The sequence below is a fragment of the Salmo trutta genome, chromosome 18 (genome assembly GCF_901001165.1).
Source record: "Salmo trutta chromosome 18, fSalTru1.1, whole genome shotgun sequence".
Lineage (NCBI taxonomy): Eukaryota > Metazoa > Chordata > Actinopteri > Salmoniformes > Salmonidae > Salmo > Salmo trutta.
This window is the reverse complement of record NC_042974.1, coordinates 16,762,921-16,786,127: the sequence shown is the minus strand read 5'-3', so window position 1 is coordinate 16,786,127 and position 23,207 is coordinate 16,762,921. Positions and strand designations below refer to the sequence as shown.

Here is a 23,207-nt window from a genome sequence, read left to right as displayed (position 1 = left end):
CACACACACAGTCAGTCACGTCTCACACACACAGTCAGTCACGTCTCACACACACAGTCAGTCTTGTCTCACACACACAGTCAGTCACGTCTCACACACAGACAGTCACGTCTCATACACAGTCAGTCACATCTCACACACACAGTCAGTCACGTCTCACACACACAGTCAGTCACGTCTCACACACAGACAGTCATGTCTCACACACAGACAGTCACGTCTCACACACAGACACACACCTCACACACAGACACGTCTCACACACAGACTAGTCACACACACAGTTATCCACAGCACTTGGTTTAGACCAGCCATACTGTGCTGTAATAAGTAAAAAGTGCATGCACCTGCAAATTCATTATAAATGTGTGACTGGATGCAAGAGAGAGGACTGAAATGGAAACAGATGCGAGCACGCACATCACGCTGCTTGCTTAGAGAGTACCACGCCTCACAAACACACGTGACTGTCCTCCATCATGCGTCTTAACCGATCGTGCCACCTCAAAAGCTAGCTAATGAGGCGACGTAAGCGGGACACTTCAGGCTAAGGAATACGTTTCACACATCCTCATGTGCTACACACACACACACAACCTCTCACCTGATCGTCCAATCGATGGGCCACTATAGTGGCTGCCTCTTCCTGCTCAGAATCACTGAGGGGTCTGATCCTCAGAGCCACCTGGGAGCGAGAGACAGGTAGAACACCACAGGGTTAGAGCTTTCACAGAGAGAGGGATAGGGTTAGAGCTTTCACAGACAGAGGAATAGGGTTAGGACTTTCACAGAGAGAGGGGTAGGGTTAGAGCTTTCACAGAGAGAGGAACAGGGTTAGAGCTTTCACAGAGAGAGGAACAGGGTTAGAGCTTTCACAGAGAGAGGAACAGGGTTAGCGCTTTCACAGAGAGTGGAACAGGGTTAGAACTTTCACAGCAAATGGGCTGGGTCCTGGTCAAAAGTTGTGCACTTCATAGTTAATAGGGTGCCATTTGGGACGCATGACATTAACAGCATCAAAGAGATTGTTTATTCACACCACAGCAATGGCCTTGATGTCATTCACTAGTCCACGAGAGCAAAGGATAAAGTAAATTATCATTGTCATATAAGCATGAATAAATGTAACTTTAATAAATTAAAACTAATAATTCACAGTTTAATCATTTACATTTTTTTTATAAAGTAAACCTTGGTCATGTGTTACTGTTATGCTGTATTTTTAACACAGTAACTTTAACTCCGTAAAGTCACTGTGACATGTGCCTCTCTCCATCTATTGTCCAAGCTCTCTCTCTGTCAAAACACTCTTCACGGCAGGGAGCTCAATTATGGCCTGCACTGCAGGGAGGTGTTTCTGCAGAAGAAAACCTGCTCTCTAGATTCAGTATAATTACTATCATAGCATGGAGGGACATTATGACACTCAGATGAGACAGACCAAGTTATAGACTGATACCCCATCCACACATGATTAACTATATGATAATCAGGGCAGCAGTGGTCTCTGAGTTGATACAGTCATACTGAATAGGCCACCTGGTGTGTACTGCCGGATTGATGTAATTGTAGAGCGGTGGTGTTGTTTGTTAATGAAATAGCCAACTAATGTTATTAGTTACAAAGATAAGACATTAACATTTTTAGTGGGTAGATAATATGGCAAAGATATGGACGATACATCCGGGTCTTGACATACAATGACGGATATGAATTAACACTTTACAGGACCATTCAGTCATACCACCTACAATAAGGATTAATAAGGTTCCTGGCCATGGCCAGTGCTGTGTGCTGTGGAGCTAGTCAGTGTACGACATAGTGGACAAGACAAAAGAGACGGGGGAATTTACTTTTGCCATGTGAATAATTCAGATATGGTATATTACACTGGCTGGAACTACTGGGAAATAATCTATTGATTTATGACTTGGAAGGTCAATGGAAAAGGTGAACAAATGTCTCCATATGTGACTGAGGCGAGAGGTACTTTAATAAAAAAGTTGCTTTAGAATAAGTAATGCTGTATTGTCATGTAGTATATAATACATGTGTATTGTACTTCATTCTTATCTTGAATGTGGGATATCTATATAAAATGCAAGCTTGAGTTGTATTCATTTTTTTATTTTTTTATTTTATATTTCACCTTTATTTAACCAGGTAGACAAGGTGAGAACAAGTTCTCATTTACAACTGCGACCTGGCCAAGATAAAGCAAAGCGGTTCGACACATACAACAAAACAGAGCTACCATGGAATAAACAAACATACAGTCAACAATACAGTAGAAAAATGTCTATATACATTGTGTGGAAATGAGGTAAGATAAGGGAGTTAAGGCAGTAAATAGGCCATGGTGGCGAAGTAATTACAATATAGCAATTAAAACACTGGAGTGATAGATGTGCAGAAGATGAACGTGCAAGTAGAGATACTGGGGTGCAAAGGAGCAAGATAAATAAATATGGGCTATGTACAGGTGCAGTGATCTGTGAGCTGCTCTGACAGCTGGTGCTTAAAGTTAGTGAGGGAGATATGAGTCTCCAGCTTCAGTGATTTTTGCAGTTCGTTCCAGTCATTGGCAGCAGAGAACTGGAAGGAAAGGCGGCCAAAGGAGGAATTGGATTTGAGGGAGATCAGCGAAATATACCTGCTGAAGCTCGTGCTGCTATGGGTGCTGCTATGGGTGCTGCTATGGTGACCAGTGAGCTGAGATAAGGCGGGGCTTTAACTATCAAATACTTGTAGATGACCTAAAGCCAGTGGGTTTGGCGACGAGTATGATGCGAGGGCCAGCCAACGAGAGCGTACAGGTCGCAGTGGTGGGTAGTATATGGGGCTTTGGTGACAAAATGGATGGCACTGTGATAGACTGCATCCAATTGTTGAGTAGAGTGTTGGAGGCTATTTTGGAAATGACATCGCCGAAGTCGAGGATCGGTAGGATGGTCAGTTTTACGAGGGCATGTTTGGCAGCATGAGTGAAGGATGCTTTGTTGCGAAATAGGAAGCCGATTCTAGATTTAATTTTGGATTGGAGATGCTTTATGTGAGTCTGGAAGGAGAGTTTACAGTCTAACCAGACACCTAGGTGTTTGTAGTTGTCCACATATTCTAAGTCAGAACCGTCCAGAGTGGTGATGCTGGACGGGCGGGCAGGTGCGGGCAGCGATCGGTTGAAGAGCATGCATTTAGTTTTACTTGCATTTAAGAGCAGTTGGAGGCCATGGAAGGAGAGTTGTATGGCATTGAAGCTCGTCTGGAGGTTTGTTAACACAGTGTCCAAAGGGCCAGAAGTAAACAGAATGGTGTCGTCTGTGTAGAGGTGGATCAGAGAATCACCAGCAGCAAGAGCGACATCATTGATATATACAGAGAAGAGCGTCGGCCTGAGAATTGAACCCTGTTGCACCCCCATAGAGACTGCCAGAGGTCCGGTCAACAGGCCCTCCGATTTGACACACTGAACTCTATCAGAGAAGTATTTGGTGAACCAGGCGAGGCAGTCATTTGAGAAACCAAGGCTGTTGAGTCTGCCGATAAGAATACGGTGATTGATAGAGTCGAAAGCCTTGGCCAAGTCGATGAATACGGCTAAACAGTACTGTCTCTTATCGATGGCAGTTATGATATCGTTTAGGACCTTGAGCGTGGCTGAGGTGCACCCATGACCAGCTCTGAAACCGGATTGCACAGCGGAGAAGGTACGGTGGGATTGAAATGGTCAGTGATCTGTTTGTTAACTTGGCTTTTGAAGACCTTAGAAAGGCAGGGTAGGATGATATAGGTCTGTAGCAGTTTTGGTCTAGAGTGTCCCCCCCTTTGAAGAGGGGAATGACCACGGCAGCTTTTCAATCTTTGGGAATCTCAGACAATATGAAAAATAGGTTGAACAGGCTAGTATTAGGGGTTGCAACAATTTCGGCAGATAACTTTAGAAAGAGAGGGTCCAGATTGTCTAGCCCGGCTGATTTGTAGGGGTCCAGATTTTGCAGCTCTTTAAGAACATCAGCTATCTGGATTTGGGTGAAGGAGAAATGGGGGAGGCTTGGGCGAGTTGCTGTAGGGGGTGCAGGGCTGTTGACTGGGGTAGGGATAGCCAGGTAGAAAGCATGGCCAGCCGTAGAAAAATGCTTATTGAAATTCTCAATTATAGTGGATTTATCAGTGGTGACAGTGTTTCCTAGCGTCAGTGCAGTGTGCAGCTGGGAGGAGGTGCTCTTATTCTCCATGGACTTTAGAGTGTCCAAGAGCTTTTTTGAGTTTGTGCTACAGGATGCAAATTTTCTGTTTGAAAAAGCTAGCCTTAGCTTTCCTAACTGCCTGCGTATATTAGTTCCTAACTTCCCTGAAAAGTTGCATATCATGGGGGCTATTCGATGCTAATGCAGTACGCCACAGGATGTTTTTGTGCTGGTCAGGAGCAGTCAGGTCTGGAGTGAACCAAGGGCTATATCTGTTTATAGTTCTAAATGTGATTCACAATTTAAAAAAATTGTATATATTTTTTTTCTTCACATTTTCAAACAGTACATTTATATTGTCCAACGGGCCTATACATTTGGGTGAGGTTTTTTTCTTGCCAGAGTAGCCTCGTTTTCACTGGAAAAAATACATTTAAACCATCTAGTGTTCAGCGAAATAACACCACAATGTCAAATACAGGTAGCCTCGTCAAATAATTAACATCCAATCACATTAACCGTTACTCTCTCACAGGAAACCTTCACTCTTGCACAGACATTTACAAACGAAACATGAATGTTTGAAAATAAGCTACGGGAGTTTTTTGAGCGAGAATAAAGAAGATTTTCAAGTAGTAAGACATGTATAAAAGCATCAGATACCATTAATAATAAGGGGCTCGAAGCCTCTTATATGGTGAGCTACCAAGTGGCTGAGAGAGGCAAGCCCCATACTATTGTGGAGGACTTCATTCTTTCGGATATGGCTGGGACAATGCTGGAGAAAAGACCAAAACAACTATACAGACAATGACTTCATCAAACAACACTGTTTCACGACGCATCAGTGACAGGGCAGGAGATGTTTTGAAACAATTACTGCTTCTTATACAAGCCAGTGATTTATAAGCGTTACAGCTGGATGAGTCAACAGACGTGGCGGGCCCGGCACAGCTCCTGGTATATGTCCGCTACGTTTATGGGGGGTTAATTAAGACATCCTCTTCTGCAAACCACTGGAAACCAGGACAACATGAGAGGATATTTTTTAAGTACTGGACAGCTTTGTGACATCCAATGGACTTTGGTGGTCAAGATGTGTTGTACAGTACTGATGGCGCAAAAGCCATGACAGTGAGACAGTGGAGTGGTAAAGCGCTTGCAAGCATTTGCTCCGACGCCACTTGGGTACACTGCCGCATCCACCGAGAGGCTCTTGCTGCCAAGGGGCTCTTGCTGCCAAGGCCCCTGAACTCTCTTTTATTTTCTGCATTATGCAATGATATGGGCAGCGACCATGTAACGCTTTTACAACATACAGAAGAAGTGCGCTGGTTATCAAGGGACAAAGTATTGACACGTTTTTTTTTACATTGAGAGACAAGTTTAATGTTTTCTTTACTGACCATAATTTTCACTTGTCTGACCGTCTGGGTGATGTTTTTTCTATCCTGAATGATCTGAATCTAGGATTACAAGGACTCTCCGCAACTATATTCAATGTGCTGGACAGAATTGAGGCTATGATTAAGAAGTTGGAGCTCCTTTCTGTCTGCATTAACAAGGACAACACACAGGTCTTTCCATCATTGTATGATTTTTCGTGTGCAAATGAACTCAAGCTTACAGACAATGTCAAATGTGACATAGCGATTATGTGCGCAATTATGGGTGCGCATTTATGATGGTACTTTCCCAAAACGGACGACACAAACAACTGGATTCATTATATAACCCTTTAACACCCCGGCCATCCTACAATCTAAACTTGATGCCCTCAATCTCACACAAATTATAAATTAACCTACCAGGTACAACCCCAAATCCGTAAACACGGGCACCCTCATAGATATCATCCTGACCAACCTGCCCTCTAAATACACCTCTGCTGTCTTCAACCAAGATCTCAGCGATCACTGCCTCATTGCCTGCATCCGTAATGGGTCTGCGGTCAAACGACCACCCCTCATCACTGTCAAACGCCCCTTAAAACACTTCAGAGCGCAGGCCTTCAGCGAGCACCCCCGACGGCATTGCGCGTACACCAGTTTGGGAATATCTGGCCTAGTCACACCTGCCACGTGGCATTCAATTAAAATGTCCCCATAAAGGTAGGCTATACTACACTACTGTTCTCGCAGCAATAGTAAAGAAGTGTGACAAAGTGTAGGCAGGCTACGCTAGTGTATCGTACTTACTGTCAGTTGGTGGTCCTTTGATTCGCCTGTGTCATTCATGGCCACTGGTGGCTGGAGTATCCTCGATTGTTCGAAAATAGTGGCCGTCTATAGGCAACTAAACTGGACATCGGTCAGACATCCTGCTCAATACCTGCACGACCCCTCTCCACCCACCTGAATGGCTTGTCCAATGTCGAACTCGAATGACGATAACAACTAGCCTACAAACCTCTACCTTTCCGCAAAAATAGTTCTAATTTATTTACGGTTAAATAGACACCTATCGCCAAAAGTGCGCTCTTACAAAACAAGTCTGATATAACCGCGTAAAACGAGTAGCTTACATTCCGTTTAATCTATCCTGTTTATAGAAATAATTAGGTTGTTCTTTCGCCCATGTCTTTGAAGACATACGAGGATACCGACGATGCGGACGGAGAATGGCAGGTGTCCACTGTTCCCTTCTCCTTCCCTCTCCCCTTCGCTTCTTTCATCTGACGACTCGTGTGTTGTTCCTGGATACCCTTAGAGATCAGTAAGTAGTTTAAACAGACAGGGAGAGGTGCGTAAAGCAGCTGTTTCTTCGATTTGCCGCGGCCCAAGGACGACATCTGGTGGATAAATCGATGGCGCATAGAATTGCACTAACATCTCTCCAAATAACGGTGACCCAATTGCTTGCCCTCAATACTAAATAGAACTTTGACTGTCGTTTCCTGACTAAAATATTACATTCTAACATACGTTAATAGAGCTAAATGAAATGACAATTCTCATATTTATTTTATGCGGTATTGTAACTGATTGAAATGCAGCTGGGTCTACCACACAACCTTGATGAGCTGTGAAACGAGAGGCCCCTGACTGCAGTGTGCAGTTCGGGCCGGGCTACATGTGGGCGGTGTCAAACGCGTTTAACCCGAACCCTTCCCGTCTCCTTCAAGGTCAAAGAAGTTAAGGTAAACTTCGAAGGTATCAATATCAACAAAAGCGAATCTTAATCGAACCTAACCTACATGAATAAAAATATAAACAATAGAAGTGAGACTGTTATTATGCATAATGTACTTTGTAATATTCATGTTATACCAGTGCAGTGGCATATTTTTATATGACCTACTACCGCACCAGTGTCAGCATAGAGTTATTTAGCACCCATTTGCACGTGAGCTAGCTAATTGCTCACAATGAGGGAATCTTATTTGGACAAATTTGCCTACTTGAGGTAAGCCTAGGTTTACATGTAGAGTTATGTAATCGATTTGATCGTTGATTTTCTGTTTCTTCAATGTATGCCTTGTTTTTGTCTACTGTGTTAATTGTTTTAATTGTGTTTTGTTTAGTTGACATTGAAGTCACCTGAGTCTCTGATCTCTACTGGAGCTGGTATAACTTAATGTACAAAGCACATTCAGCTTGTCAGTATGTCTATATTGTATAGTCTGTCTCCTTTCTCATGAGTAAAGTAAATAGCATTATTCATTAGGATAGGTAGTAACTGTATATATATATGCTCAATGAAATAATATTACAAAGTTTTAACATTTATCAACACAATTTTAACAGTACATGACATACATAACAAGTCTGTTGTTCACTGCAACAACATCAGTAGCTTGTCCTGAAGCAAAGTGTTACAACACATCTGCTGGTACCACTTTATATAATATTTCTAACGATCTTCAAAAATGAAATACATTTGAATTCAGTGTGCCTGTCAAACCTCAGATGGACAGCACAAAAAAAATGGTTGGGGTAAAACATGGGCAGCCCGAATCGCACACTGCAGTCAGGGGTACTTCGGTGAAACTGCATACCAACCAAAAGCATCTCCATCCCAAATCTGGAATGGTAATGGTCCATCTATGGGTCCTTTCCCTCTATCCTCAACAAGGTCTTCAGTGTCACACTGAATTAATGAGTCAGACTGTGCAGCCTGTAATGTGCTCTTGAAATTGCACACAAATAACTACAATCCACGACTCTCTGACATTCATTGAGGATTGGCATATGACTCATTTCATACAATGTGCCCCCCGTCTTCATGATTTCTACAAAGGAAACAAATGTCAAAATCCCAAGACACATAGCAAAATACATTTCCTTTAATCAACGAAGACAACCCTAATAATGATTTATAAATAACAATAATTAAAACAGTACCTCAATCCTGTTAATGAGTTCCGCATGACTCACTGAGAACGTCTATTTCTCTATTAATAGAAAATGCCTTGCTGTTTTTATTCGATTGATTCAAGATTACATTTCAAACAGCATGTGGAACATGGTGCTGTTAAGGTGTTCTGTCTCAGACTTCTTTCTCTTCACACACGTCTTTCTCCTGAGAGGGGCGACACAATGATATTACAGCATCAGTTTGAGCACAGAATCTACTGTATGTATCTGTAAGTAATTGACAATTACATTAAAAGAAAACATAGCTTTTTAACGTCATGGAAAGGTACAAAAAATACCAACAATCTATTTAATTCATTCCTATTTTCTTATTATAAAATATTTCCATCATCACTGGGGGAAAAAAATTGCATTTGGGAATTTACAGGTTGAGTTCTCTCTCTCTAGACGAGCTAACAGTAGCTTTTTATAGTCCCCAATCTTAATGGGCCACTGGACCAAAACAAGGGGAAATTTGTTACCCCTGGACAAAGACGTGCAGCTACGTTTGACAGGTAACTATCAGTGGTGATGTCATACAGGCAGGAGGAGATCAGCAATGACTTCAGTCAAAAAAGAAACATTTTGAATTTACTGAATTGTCAGCTGTGTCATACGGCTATAGATTTTAAACAAAATCCGGACCTCCTCACCAGCCCCCTCTAAATGTATAAACCCTTGACAACGTAAATCAAACAGGAACTTTAACTGCTTGATATAACTTGTCACTCTGACATGAGCCTCTCTCCAGCTATTGTCCTGAAGTTCTCAAACATCTTCACGGGAGGGAGCTCAATTATGGCCTGCACTGTAGGCAAGAAAACCTGCCCTCTAGATAGTAATTCAACTATCACAGCAGGGAGGGACATATTAACACTCAGATGAGACAAACCCATGTAGTGATACTTCATCCACACATGATCAACTATAAGATCATCAGAGCCGCCATGGTGCACAGAACATAGCGTCTGAGTTCATGCTGTATATAGGCCACCTCGTGTGAATGTATTGCCAGATGAATGCTATTACAGGCTGGTGATGTTTGTTATGCTACTGAAATAGCCAACTAATTCAGTCATAAGACAAACTCAGCAAAAAAAGAAACGTCCTCTCACTGTCAACTGCGCTTATTTTCAGCAAACTTAACATGTGTAAATATTTGTATGAACATAACAAGAGTCAACAACTGAGACATAAACTGAACAAGTTCCACAGACATGTGACTAACAAATGGAATAATGTGTCCCTGAACAAAGGGGGGGGGGGGGGGGGGGGGGGGGGGGGTCAAAATCAAAAGTAACAGTCAGTATCTGGTGTGGCCACCAGCTGCATTAAGTGCTGCAATGCATCTCCTCCTCATGGACTGCACCAGACTTGCCAGTTCTTGCTGTGAGATGTTACCCCACTCTTCCACCAAGGCACCTGCAAGTTCCTGGACATTTCTGGGGGGAATGGCCCTAGCCCTCACCCTCCGATCCAACAGGTCCCAGACATGCTCATTAGGATTGAGATCCGGGCTCTTCGCTAGCAATGGCAGAACACTGACATTCCTGTCTTGCAGGAAATCACGCACAGAACCAGCAGTATGGCTAGTGGCATTGTAATGCTGGAGGGTCGTGTCAGGATGTGCCTGCAGGAAGGGTACCACATGAGGGAGGAGGATGTTTTCCCTGAAACGCACAGCATTGAGATTGCCTGCAATGACAACAAGTTCAGTCCGATGATGCTCTGACACACCGCCCCAGACCATGGCGGACCCTCCTCCTCCAAATCGATCCCGCTCCAGAGTACAGGCCTTGGTGTAACGCTCATTCCTTCGACGATAAACACGAATCCGACCATCACCCCTGGTGAGACAAAACCGCGACTTGTCAGTGAAGAGCACTTTTTGCCAGTCCTGTCTGGTCCAGCGACGGTGGGTGTTCTGCCCATCGGCGACATTGTTGCCGGTGATGTCTGGTGAGGACCTGCCTTACAAGAAGCCCTCAGTCCAGCCTCTCTCAGCCTATTGCGGACAGTCTGAGCACTGATGGAGGGATTGTGCGTTCCTGTTGTAACTCGGGCAGTTGTCATTCTGTACCTGTCCCGCAGGTGTGATGTTCGGATGTACCGATCCTGTGCAGGTGCTGTTACACGTGGTCTGCCACTGCGAGGACAATCAGCTGTCCGTCCGGTCTCCCTGTAGCGCTGTCTTAGGCGTCTCACAGTACGGACATTGCAAATTATTGCCCTGGCCAGATCTGCAGTCCTCATGCCTCCTTGCAGCATGCCTAAGGCACGTTCACGCAGATGAGCAGGGACCCTGGGCAATTTTCTTTTGGTGTTTTTCAGAGTCAGTAGAAAGGCCTCTTTAGTGTCCTATGTTTTCATAACTGTGACCTTAATTGCCTACCATCTGTAAGCTGTTAGTGTCTTAACGACCGTTCCACAGGTGCATGTTCATTAATTGTTTATGGTTCATTGAACAAGCATAGGAAACAGTGTTTAAACCCTTTACAATGAAGATCTGTGAAGTTTTTAAAAGGTTTTTATGAATTATCTTTGAAAGACAGGGTCCTGAAAAAGGGACGTTTCTTTTTTTGCTGAGTTGATAAACAAATTAATAATAACCTACTGGGCACAAACTGGTTGAATCAACATTGCTTCACATTATTTTAACAACAAAAATCAATGGATGAAGTTGAATCAACGTGGAAAACTGATTGGATTAGTAAAAAGTCATCAACCTGAAGGAAGTTCAGAATGTTATTTATTTTCTTCTAACCTTTTTTTCTTGCTCCTTAGCTCTCTTCTTCAGCTCAGCTTCTACTATCTCATAGAACTCTGCCTCCGTGCGAGTTGCTAGCTCCTCGACGCTCTCTTCTCCGTCGCCCTCCTTGGTGTCCTCGTCCTTGCTCTGCTCCGAGCGGCTGCGCTCCTTCAGACGCATCTCACGGTGGCGCGCCTCCAAGATCTTCTCCCGTTTGGTCTCCCGCTCAAACATCTGACCAAAGACACAGAGTCAATTCAATAGTATAGATAGGTGAGGAGAGAAAATAATAGAATAGAGCTGGGCAGGGGTGGCCTGTTCCCAGATCGGATTGTGTTGTCTTGCCAACTCCTATGGTCAATGTCACACCACAATGATCTGGGACCAGGCTAGGGCAGAGATGGATGTTCTGAGGTAGAGGGCGTCTCTCACCGCAGTGGCTAGGGCCTTCTCGTTCCTCTGGAGGGTACACAGCCCTGGGGAGATTTCCAGCAGGGTGGCAGTGCCCAGCTGAGAGCCACAGGCCAGGAAGCGCCCGTTATCCTGCACCCGCAGGCTGTACAGAGCCTCATCACACACCTGGAATACAATAGAACTTCATTGTCTATCCGATGGCGGACATTTTCTTTGGCATCACCATACAAGAACTCTACCAACGATAACAACCCAACACAACAGAACAGCATTTCCCAGGGTCATTTAGGCCTGGCAGGTGTTGAGTGAAGGCTGGACAAAGTGTTTTGAGAATACAGACAGGTGTGGAAGGGACATACTTTTACACTGAGGGTGGGGTCGTTCTGTTTGAAGAGGAAGTCCCAAACGTCTAGCGTCCCGTCCATTTTGACGGTGAAGAACACAGAGGGCCGTACTGGACTCCAGCAGCCATCTGACAGATAGGCCATATGGTATCTATGGCAACCAACAGAGGTCATTTTACAATAGGTCAATATTACAGGAGGCGAGTTGTATGCCAAATCGCTGCTTATGTGTATTAGAACCTAAAGAGTGTTATGAATCTATCAGAACCTAAAAATACTTTTGAATCTATCTGTGAAGTAGCTATATCATCTGTTTTATGTTTCAGAGGGACCCTTTACTTTGTCCACATGATGGACGACTCCTTGATGTCTTCGGACCAGATGCGGGCTGTCCAATCGGCTATGGTCAGGAAGTTCTTGGGGAAGAAAGGGTTCCTTTGCAGGGCGTAGATTGGGCCGTGATGACCGCTGTATGTACACACTATCTTCTCTGCCGGTGTCTTGGCCTTGCGGTTACAGGAGACCACCAGCCCTTGCTCTGTCCCCACCATAAACTTTGTGGGCTGAATAAGAAGAGAAAACATCATGTTCAATTGTAGGTCTTACTTTTGTACAAATAAATAATATACTGGATCTCCTACTCCAGGTGATACAAGAAGATGTTAGGCTGATCCATACTCCTAATTCATCAACAGTGAAACAGAGGGATAGTCCAGTCTAGAGATCCTCCTCACCATAGTGGTCTCAAACTCCAGTGAGATCGCCCCCAAGGCATTGTCCAGGTTTCCCTTTTTGTTGGGGTCCAGTACCAGCCTCTCTGTGGGCTCACTCATCTTACGGATGTCCCACCACAGCACCTTATAGACAGAGAACAGGGGTCAACTCAGTCTACTTGCCTTCAATAGACGTCTGGGTACGACCAAATGGCAGTTTAAGGTCAGAGAAAGTGTACCCATCCCAGACCAAGAGTATCAGACTTCACTGCCCATGAGCGTTTTGTGCTTCCCTGACCTATTGTGCCTGCTTGGCTTGAGAAAGGTTAAGGTGACAAAGGCCTTTATTGCTTCAGGTTTGGCTCACCTGGCCGTCCGTAGATGCAGAGAAGGTATCGGTTCCTGTCTTTGACTGCAACCAGATGACTTTGTAGACAGGGTCTCTGTGGCTGTGCTCTATTGTGGACATTTCCACCGGCTGGCTCCCTTTGCGAGTGTCCCAATAAGCTGCTCAGACAGAGACATTTTACTTAGTGTACATTCACAAACACACATGAAAGCGGGCACACGCACACACAAGGTTTGGTGGTCAATTCCATTTAATTTCAGGAAGTACACTGAAATCCCAATTCTCTTCAATTAGGAACATTTGGCATTGGAATTTGGTTTACTTTCCAAATTGACTGGAATTTAAATGGAATTGAACCCAACTCTTACACAAGCACATATAACACACAACTTAAAATCTGAATTTCATATTGAGCTGTCAAAGCCTGAACAATATCCTGAGGCAATATACTTCAATGTGTAAATAAGAGAGCATCCGCACAAACCCATCCAGACCTGGACTTACATAACTCAAAGCATTATGACATTTCCAATAGAAAAAAACAGAATATTAATTTTAAAACAGTAAGATCCTGGGGTAAATGAGACTAACAGAAAAGATAGAGGATGAAAGACAGTCAGAGTAAGATGATGGCCTGACCATACCCCCAATGTTCTGTACAGCTACCGAGCTGATAGGAAGCATGATACTTTCTGGGGAATAAAAGGAGAGAACATTGTGCTGTTGAAGGACGCACCGATCTGGCCATTGTAGCTGCCTCCGACCAGGATGTGAGAGTCTTTGGGGTTGTACTCCAGACAGACCAGTAGAGAGACAGGTTTCAGAGTCATCTCTGGCTTATTGGGATTCTCTGAAGAGGCAACAGACGGGATGAAATTGATTACTAGACTTCGTAGTCTACATTGATTTTCTCAACAACTAATTAGGGCGGAAAATGTGTTAGTCTCACTGTGACAGCTATTGCAATGATAGTCACTCTGTTAGAAAGAAAAATATAAACTTAAATATATAGATTTACGCAGAAACAGTGTTCCTTTTTCTTAATTCTCCCTGATAGTCACCAGTTGAAGTATCCTGGGCTAAGGAATGTTTTGGGGATAAATTAAAACAGATGTTGAGTCTAATAGCTAAAATCAACAAAAAAAGAAGGAAGTATTACACCTACCAATGTCCCATATATATGAGTCATAGCTCATGTCTGGAGAGATGTTCTGGAACCCTAGTGAAGAGTAGGCCACAGCCAGTCTACAGCTGCCATCGGGATGCCAGGACAGACAGGTGGCAGTGCGCTTTATCTCGTTCGGGTCTCTGGAAGATCAAAACACAACAGCGATGTAAAACCACTTAAAGCAGTGGGGACCCCATTTTTTCAGCCAGAATTTCTGGGGACCCCATTTCTTTCAGCCAGAATTTCTGGGGTCCCCATTTCTTTCAGCCAGAATTTCTGGGGACCCCATTATTTCAGCCAGAATTTCTGGGGACCCCATTTCTTTCAGACAGAATTTCTAGGGACCCCACCTCAAATCTAATGAGACAACCTTAAAATCTGTACATTTCTATTTTTACATCAACAAAGAACTTTCAATTCATTATATTTTCAAAATGAAAAGAAAACAAATACATTTAACTAAAAACATATGTACAGTGCGTTCAGAAAGTATTCAGGCCCCTTGACTTTTTCCACATTTTGTTACGTTACAGCCTTATTCTAAAATGGATTTTATCATTAATGTATACACAATACCTCGTAATGATGAAGAAATAACTGATTTTTTGAAATGACAAATAAAAAAACGGTAAATATCACATTTACGTAAGTATTCAGGCCCTTTACTCAGTACCTTGTTGAAGCACATTTTGCAGCGATTACAGCCTCATGTCTTCTTGGGTATGACGCTACAAGCTTGGCACACCTGTATTTGGGGAGTTTCTCCCATTCTTCTCTGCAGATCCTCTCAAGCTCTGTCAGATCGGATGGGGAGCGTCGCTGCACAGCTATATTCAGGTCTCTTCAGAGATGTTTGATCGGGTTCAAGTCTGGGCTCTGGCTGGGCCACTCAAGCACATTCAGAGACTTGTCCGGAAGCCACTCCTGCTTTGTGTGCTTATGGTCATTGTCCTGTTGGAAGGTGAACCTTAGCCCCAGTCTGAGGTGCTGAGTGCTCTGGAGCAGGTTTTCATCAAGGATCTCTCTGTACTTTGCGCCGTTCATCTTTCCCTCAATCCTGACGTGTCTCCCAGTCCCTGCCGCTGAAAAACATCCCCACAGTAAGATGCTGCCACCACCATGCTTCACCGTAGGGAAGGTGCCAGGTTTCCTAAAGACATGACGCTTGGCATTCAGTCCAAAGAGTTCAATCTTGGTTTCATCAGACCAGAGAATCTTGTTTCTCATGGTCTGAGAGTCGTTTAAGTGCCTTTTGGCAAACTAAAAAAACGGGCTGTCATGTGCCTTTTACTGAGGAGTGGCTTCTGTCTGGCAACTCTACCATAAAGGCCTGATTGGTGGAGTGCTGTAGAGATAGAACCTTCCAGAGTAATAACTCCAATCTCCACAGAGGAACTCTGGAGCTCTGTCAGAATGACAATCGAGTTCTTGGTCACATCTCTGACCAAGGCCCTTCTCCCCCGATTGCTCAGTTTGGCTGGGCGGCCAGCTCTAGGAAGAGTTGGTGGTTCCAAACTTCTTCCATTTAAGAATGATGGAGGCCACTGTGTTCTTGGGGATCTTCAATGCTGCAGACATTTTTTGGTATCCTTCCCCAGATCTGTGCCTTGACACAATCCTGTCTTGGAGCTCTAAGGACAATTCCTTCGACCTCATGGCTAGGGTTTTGCTCTGACATGCACTGTCAACTGTGGGACCTTATATAGACAGGTGTGTGTCTTTCCAAATCATATCCAATCAATTGAATTTACCACAAGTGGACTCCAATCAAGTTGTAAAAGATCTCAAGGATGATAAATGGAAACAGGATGCACCTGAGCTCAATTTCGAGTCTCATAGCAAAGGGTCTGAATACTTATGTAAATAAGTTTTTTTGGTTTTGTTATGCGTTTGCAAAAATTTCTAAACACCCGTTTATCCTTTGTCATGGAGTATTGTGTGTAGATTGAGGGGAAAAACAATGTAATCCATTTTAGAATAAGACTAACGTGACAAATTCTGGAAAAGGTATGAATACTTTCTGAATGCACTGTATATATACTGCTCAAAAAAATAAAGGGAACACAAACAACACATCCTAGATCTGAATGAAATAAATAATCTTATTAAATACTTTTTCCTTTACATAGTTGAATGTGCTGACAACAAAATCACACAAAAATAATCAATGGAAATCCAATTTATCAACCCATGGAGGTCTGGATTTGGAGTCACACTCAAAATTAAAGTGGAAAACCACACTACAGGCTGATCCAACTTTGATGTAATGTCCTTAAAACATGTCAAAATGAGGCTCAGTAGTGTGTGTGGCCTCCACGTGCCTGTATGACCTCCCTACAACGCCTGGGCATGCTCCTGATGAGGTGGCGGATGGTCTCCTGAAGGATCTCCTCCCAGACCTGGACTAAAGCATCCGCCAACTCCTGGACAGTCTGTGGTGCAACGTGGCGTTGGGTGGATGGAGCGAGACATGATGTCCCAGATGTGCTCAATTGGATTCAGGTCTGGGGAACGGGCGGACCAGTCCATAGCATCGATGCCTTCCTCTTGCAGGAACTGCTGACACACTCCAGCCACATGACGTCTAGCATTGTCTTGCATTAGGAGGAACCCAGGGCCAACCGCACCAGCATATGGTCTCACAAGGGGTCTGAGGATCTCATCTCGGTACCTAATGGCAGTCAGGCTACCTCTGGCGAGCACATGGAGGGCTGTGCGGCCCCCCAAAGAAATGCCACCCCACATCATGACTGACCCACCGCCAAACCGGTCATGGTGGAGGATGTTGCAGGCAGCAGAACGTTCTCCACGGCATCTCCAGACTCTGTCACGTCTGTCACGTGCTCAGTGTGAACCGGCTTTCATCTGTGAAGAGCACAGGGCGCCAGTGGCGAATTTGCCAATCTTGGTGTTCTCTGGCAAATGCCAAACATCCTGCACGGTGTTGGGCTGTAAGCACAACCCCCACCTGTGGACGTCGGGCCCTCATACCACCCTCATGGAGTCTGTTTCTGACCGTTTGAGCAGACACATGCACATTTGTGGCCTGCTGGAGGTCATTTTGCAGGGCTCTGGCAGTGCTTCTCCTGCTCCTCCTTGCACAAAGGCGGAGGTAGCGGTCCTGCTGCTGGGTTGTTGCCCTCCTACGGCCTCCTCCACGTCTCCTGATGTACTGGCCTGTCTCCTGGTAGCGCCTCCATGCTCTGGCCACTACGCTGACAGACACAGCAAACCTTCTTGCCACAGCTCGCATTGATGTGCCATTCTGGATGAGCTGCACTACCTGAGCCACTTGTGTGGGTTGTAGAATCAGTCTCATGCTACCACTAGAGTGAAAGCACCGCCAGCATTCAAAAGTGACCAAAACATCAGCCAGGAAGCATAGGAACTGAGAAGTGGTCTGTGGTCCCCACCTGCAGAACCACTCCTTTATTGGGGGTGTCTTGCTAATTGCCTATCATTTCCACCTGTTGTCTATTCCATTTGCACAACAGCATGTGAAATTTATTGTCAATCAGTGTTGCTTCCTAAGTGGATAGTTTGATTTCACAGAAGTGTGATTGACTTGGAGTTACATTGTGTTGTTTAAGTGTTCCCTTTATTTTCTTGAGCAGTGTATATTATATTTCTCAAAAACTTTATATTGTCCCATACAATAATTTTTTTGGTTCCACTAACTTAAGAGAGACACCAGACACTGGTAATATAGCCTTAAATAACAATATCATAATTAATGGATTCTACGTGGGCAATAACTACAACCATTGTTGTTGTTATGCAAGTCTAACACTGTTGAATGATAGGTTAATAGAAGTCAGGGAGGCACCTGAAAACATTGATGGTTTTGGCTGAGGGCTGCTCCTCGGACTCCTCCACCACCTCCTCCTCTTCAAAGTACTCCTGGTAGATATTGATGGCATTGTTTTGTTTGATGCAATGCTCCATATTCTGTGTTAGAATGAGGAACAGAAGAGGGCTCTGATCAGAGATGGAAAGGAACACTTGTTATTCTCTCCACCTCTCCCTTTCGGAACTGGTTATTCTCTCCATCTATTAAACTACTGTAGCAGCTAATATATGTATTTGGGACAATGTAGATTTAGGGCCAGTTAACACCCTTACTCTGTGGAAATTTAGATTTAGGACCAGTGAACACCCCTAGTCTGGAGCAATGTAGATTTAGGACCAGTTAACACCCCTAGTCTGGAGCAATGTAGATTTAGGACCAGTTAACACCCCTAGTCTGGAGCAATGTAGATTTAGGACCAGTTAACACCCCTAGTCTGGAGCAATGTAGATTTAGGGCCAGTTAACACCCCTAGTCTGGAGCAATGTAGATTTAGGGCCAGTTAACACCCCTAGTCTGGAGCAATGTAGATTTTGGGCCAGTTAACACCCCTAGTCTGGAGCAATGTAGATTTAGGGACAGTTAAAACCTGTAGGGGGCAATATTATAGGGGGCAGTATTGAGAATTTTGAAAAAAATATGTGCCCATTTTTAACTGCCACCTACACCAACTCAGAAGCTAGGATATGCATATTATTACCAGATTTGGATAGAAAACACTCTGAATTTTCTAAAACTGTTTGAATGGTGTCTGTAAGTATAACAAAACTCATATGGCAGGCAAAAACCTGAGAAAAAAAAAGAATTTTGTGGCTGTACTATTTTTTTTGAGTCATTGTTTAATAGATAACACAGTGAGAAAGGTTTTTCTAGACACAGGAGAGGTCGGGTTGAAACATTACTGATGTTTCACGTTAAAAATGGCTCTAAAGATTGATGCTAAACAACGTTTGACATGTTTGAACGAACGTAAATAGATTATTTTTTAAACTTTTTTAACTTTTCGCCGTGACCCCCCCCCCCCCCCGGCACTACTTTTTAGTAGCCACCGAAGCCTAACAACTTGGAGTTATTTGGACATCAATTATGAACTTTGTCAAAAGAAACCACATTTGTTGTGGACCTGGGATTCCTGGAAGTGCCAATGGATGAAGATAATCAAAGGTAAGGGATTATTGACAATAGTATTATTGATATTACATGGTTACAAGATGATGCTAACCTATATAGCCTAGCCTATTGTTCTTAGCACAGCACCCGGTTTATTGCAACTTGTGATTTCCCAGTAAAGTTATTTTGAAATCTGGCAATACAGTAGCATTTACGAAATGTTAAACTATAATTATTTGAATGGCAATATTATAATTTACCAATGTTTTCGAATAGTAATTTTGTAAATTGTAACGTTGTTCACCGGAAGCATTTCAGAGAAGAAAAAAATCTGAATTTCACCGCTACTGTAAAATGCTGTTTTTGGATATAAATATGAACTTGATGGAACAAAAAATGCATGTATTGTGTAACATAATGTCCTAGGAGTGTCATCTGAGGAAGATTGTCAAAGGTTAGTGCATAATTTTAGCTGGTTATCTGTTTTTGTTGACGCCTGTCTTTGAATTGACAAAACATTACACACAGCTATTTTCGATGTACATTTACATTTAAGTCATTTAGCAGACGCTCTTATCCAGAGCGACTTACGTACTCTCCTAACATAACCTAACTTTATGCTTTCGCCGTAAAGCCTCTTTGAAATCGGACAATGTGGTTGGATTTAGGAGATGTTTATCTTTCAAATGGTGAGAAATAGTTGATTGTTTGAGAAATTGAAATTATTAGATTCTTGCAGTTTTGAATTTCCCGCCATGGTCTCTTGACAATGAATCCCATTACCGGGCAGGGATCCCCAAGAGGTTTTAACACCCCTAGTCTGGAGCAATGTAGATTTAGGACCAGTTAACACCCCTAGTCTGGAGCGATGTAGATTTAGGGCCAGTTAACACCCTTACTCTGAGACAATGTAGATTTAGGGACACACTCACACTGCCCAGCTGCATGATGGTGCTGAAATAATGCTCATCTTTCTCCACTTTTTTCCTGAAGCGGATGGTCTGCTCCATCTCCTGAGGGTTGACGTCCTTGGGCCAGCCTCCCTCCACATGGTTTATCCCCCTGGTGTCTGACTCAAAGCGCTCGGTGTTCACCTACAAAGAAAGGGCCAGGCAGGACAGGCAGGATTCAGCACACAGGGCCGTAGTGGCCTGGTTACAGACAGTCTGAATAAATAGTGTTGGAGTGAAATGTACATAGGCTGCCAGATGCTGCCATTTATCTCATAATGATGCAGAAGCTGTTTTTATCTAACACAAACTTTTCTGATATCATGACACTCAACATACCCAATTAAAATGGATGTGTTGCTCAAGTCTTGTAAAATGTTTAGGTTGTGTAATAAATTATAATACACCTACCAGGGAATGATCAAATCTATTTACTTGTCATATATTTTTATTTTACAGGTGACAGGTTGTTAGTCTACAATGTTCACCTCATGCTCGGACATCTCTTGTGTGCACTGTATGGGAACATCGCAAGGGTCTTTCTCAATGAAGTTGGATGCCAGAGAAGGATCAGGGAGGATGTCCACATGCAACTCAGCAGGCCGATCAGAGAAATTACACTGTCGCCCAAACTCATTGCGCTTCTTGGTGTACACATGAACTATCTCCATTGTGGGTGCTATCGGGACATAGATTGGAGAGAGAGGATCGAGTCAGGTTAGACTATGGGCCTACTTGTTTATCTACCAACACAAGTCAAGGATTAGTTCACCTGACGATGGAATTAACACAAACAATAGAAAAAGGTACAGTGACTGGATTAATATTACACCGTAAAGGGTTACAGTAACTGCTCTTGATGAAAATAATGAACCCTATTCAAACGGGGAGGGGAGGTTACATGCAATGTGGCAATGTCAACCAAACTGGTGAATGACAAGCTTCCAATCCATCAACATATGCGTGTCAGTTTGCTAGCTTTGTCTCAGTTAACTTTACAATGTAACCAACTTGTGATGGTTAGCCTAAGTAGCTAAGTTGCCACATTACAAGAGATATCTATTTGGGGGGAGTTCTAAGTGTGCTAACGTTGTCGTTAGCTGACTAACATTACTAGTAGCTAGCTAACGTTTGCCAGCCTGACGATGCATGGGTAGCTAACGTTAGCTAGATAACGTTAACGGTTAATCAAGCGTCACTTGAGCCAGAGTATCATGTAACGTCAGCTAGCTAGCTACATTATCTAACATGGCATTCTTATTGTTTTGAATGTTCGAATCAAACGACTGTCAATAAACCGAAATCATAATTAAATATTCCTACCTTTCCTCTTGAGGATACAAGATAATGAAACGAAGCGTCACAGCTCCCCGCCGTATCCTCAAATGTTTGGATTTTCCCCACTCTCAACGCAACACAAAACTAGCAGCAGTTTACCTGTATCCTAGCAACACATCCCCATGCCCAGTGTGATGTGACCGCCCACACTGGCCTCAGTGGACCAACGGCTGCTCTGCACAGGAGCTCGGCTGAACCAGTAGTCATTGGTGTAACCATACAATTACGTTTAATTGAAGCCCACACCTGTGTGGTTAACCAAGTCGTCATAACATGTACCCAAGGCTTGTGGTCTTTCACTTACACTTAGTAATGCAAACTCAGGGTTGGCCCAGTGGTTGGAGGCGTTGTCACCGTCAGCCACACTTTAATTTTTGGACTTAAAAAAAAAGGTGCACAAAGCATTAACATAATGAAGATACACCAAACACATGAGAATACAAGCTACACAAAAGTATTTTATTAACTTACAATTACACCCCATATCTGAGGATACATACAAATCAATCACCACTCTCAATGGTTGTAGACGGTGCTACTTCACATGGACTCAAACTGAAAAATAAACCAACATAAAATAACATAACAAAACCCTACAGAATTAAACATTAACTGACAATAGATGAAAACGGAATGTTCATTAAGAGTATGACAATGTTTTCTCAAAATGGAAGACAACTTTCATTAGTCAGGTTAAAACTGCTATCTGTACACAATTTCTCCCACCATGATAGTTTCCAGCAATTTCCAAGTCATGACCAAAACTCAAGTTTATATGTTATTATTACAATATACATACAACTGAATGCCATCATATAACAATGGCCTCTGAAAAAATATCTGATATCGTGGCAGAGCAACTCGGTCCAAAGGGCTTTATTGGTTTAAAACAAGCTACAGATATCGCACAACCCGTGGCACATTGGGACAACCATAAAAGAAAATATGAATACTCCAAAATTAGACAATCTGTTATCGTATAATTTATATACAGAAGTCAAGTTGGTCTGAAACAGACACTACAGTGTATATGCGCTTCAGTTGCTGTATGTGAACAAATAATATTTGTAACATGTCTTAATCTGTTCAAATGATGGCTCAAAACATAAAATCCTGTGTCAGACACTGTGCAGGACTTTCTGAATGGAGAAGAGCACGCAACACAGAGGGGTATCTGTGGAAGTTCAGTGTAGGGCATAGTGTTGGGAGGGCATAGTGTAGGGAGGGCATAGTGTAGTGTTGGGAGGGCATAGTGTTGGGAGGGTATAGTGTAGGGAGGGCATAGTGTTGGGAGGGCATAGTGTTGGGAGGGCATACTGTTGGGAGGGCATAGTGTAGGGAGGGCATAGTGTAGGGAAGAGATAGTGTAGGGAGGGGATAGTGTTGGGAGGGCATAGTGTAGGGAGGGGATAGTGTTGGGAGGGGATAGTGTAGGGAGGGGATAGTGTTGGGAGGGCATAGTGTAGTGTAGGGAGGGCATAGTGTTGGGAGGGCATAGTGTTGGGAGGGGATAGTGTTGGGAGGGCATAGTGTTGGGAGGGGATAGTGTTGGGAGGGCATAGTGTAGGGAAGAGATAGTGTTGGGAGGGTATAGTGTAGGGAGGGCATAGTGTAGGGAGGGGATAGAGTTGGGAGGGTATAGTGTAGGGAGGGCATAGTGTAGGGAAGATATAGTGTTGGGAG

At 43.5% G+C, this 23,207-nt stretch overlaps 2 protein-coding genes across 4 annotated transcripts in view; both read right to left on the bottom strand.

The window, feature by feature from the left end:
- LOC115152884 (kinesin-like protein KIF19) overlaps positions 1-6,833 on the bottom strand; it is a 98,375-nt gene extending 91,542 nt beyond the window's left edge. The window contains exons 1-2 of the mRNA XM_029697784.1: positions 6,386-6,833; positions 605-685 (exon numbers count right to left, since the gene is read on the bottom strand). Coding sequence (XP_029553644.1) covers positions 605-685; positions 6,386-6,424 — 120 coding nt within the window. The 5' untranslated portion in view covers positions 6,425-6,833. The remainder of the gene's footprint in view (positions 1-604; positions 686-6,385) is intronic.
- Positions 6,834-7,852: 1,019 nt separating this feature from the next.
- dnai2b (dynein, axonemal, intermediate chain 2b) lies at positions 7,853-21,659 on the bottom strand. Of its 3 annotated transcripts, none has more exons than XR_003867595.1 (14): positions 21,510-21,659; positions 20,675-20,865; positions 20,169-20,330; positions 18,106-18,227; positions 14,277-14,419; positions 13,848-13,961; positions 13,130-13,269; positions 12,784-12,906; positions 12,389-12,612; positions 12,065-12,200; positions 11,724-11,870; positions 11,307-11,525; positions 8,531-8,708; positions 7,853-8,418 (listed from the first exon to the last, which is right to left on the bottom strand). XR_003867595.1 is itself a non-coding variant. In XM_029697783.1 (14 exons), the coding sequence occupies exons 2-13, from the start codon at positions 20,855-20,857 to the stop codon at positions 8,676-8,678; spliced, it is 1,746 nt and encodes a 581-aa protein (XP_029553643.1). In that variant the 5' UTR covers positions 20,858-20,865; positions 21,510-21,659; the 3' UTR covers positions 7,853-8,418; positions 8,631-8,675. The 3 variants fall into 3 exon arrangements, 2 of the variants coding, with proteins under 2 accessions (XP_029553643.1, XP_029553642.1); XM_029697783.1 differs by having other exon boundaries at positions 8,631-8,708; XM_029697782.1 differs by having other exon boundaries at positions 7,857-8,708.
- Between the last annotated feature and the right edge of the window lie 1,548 nt (positions 21,660-23,207).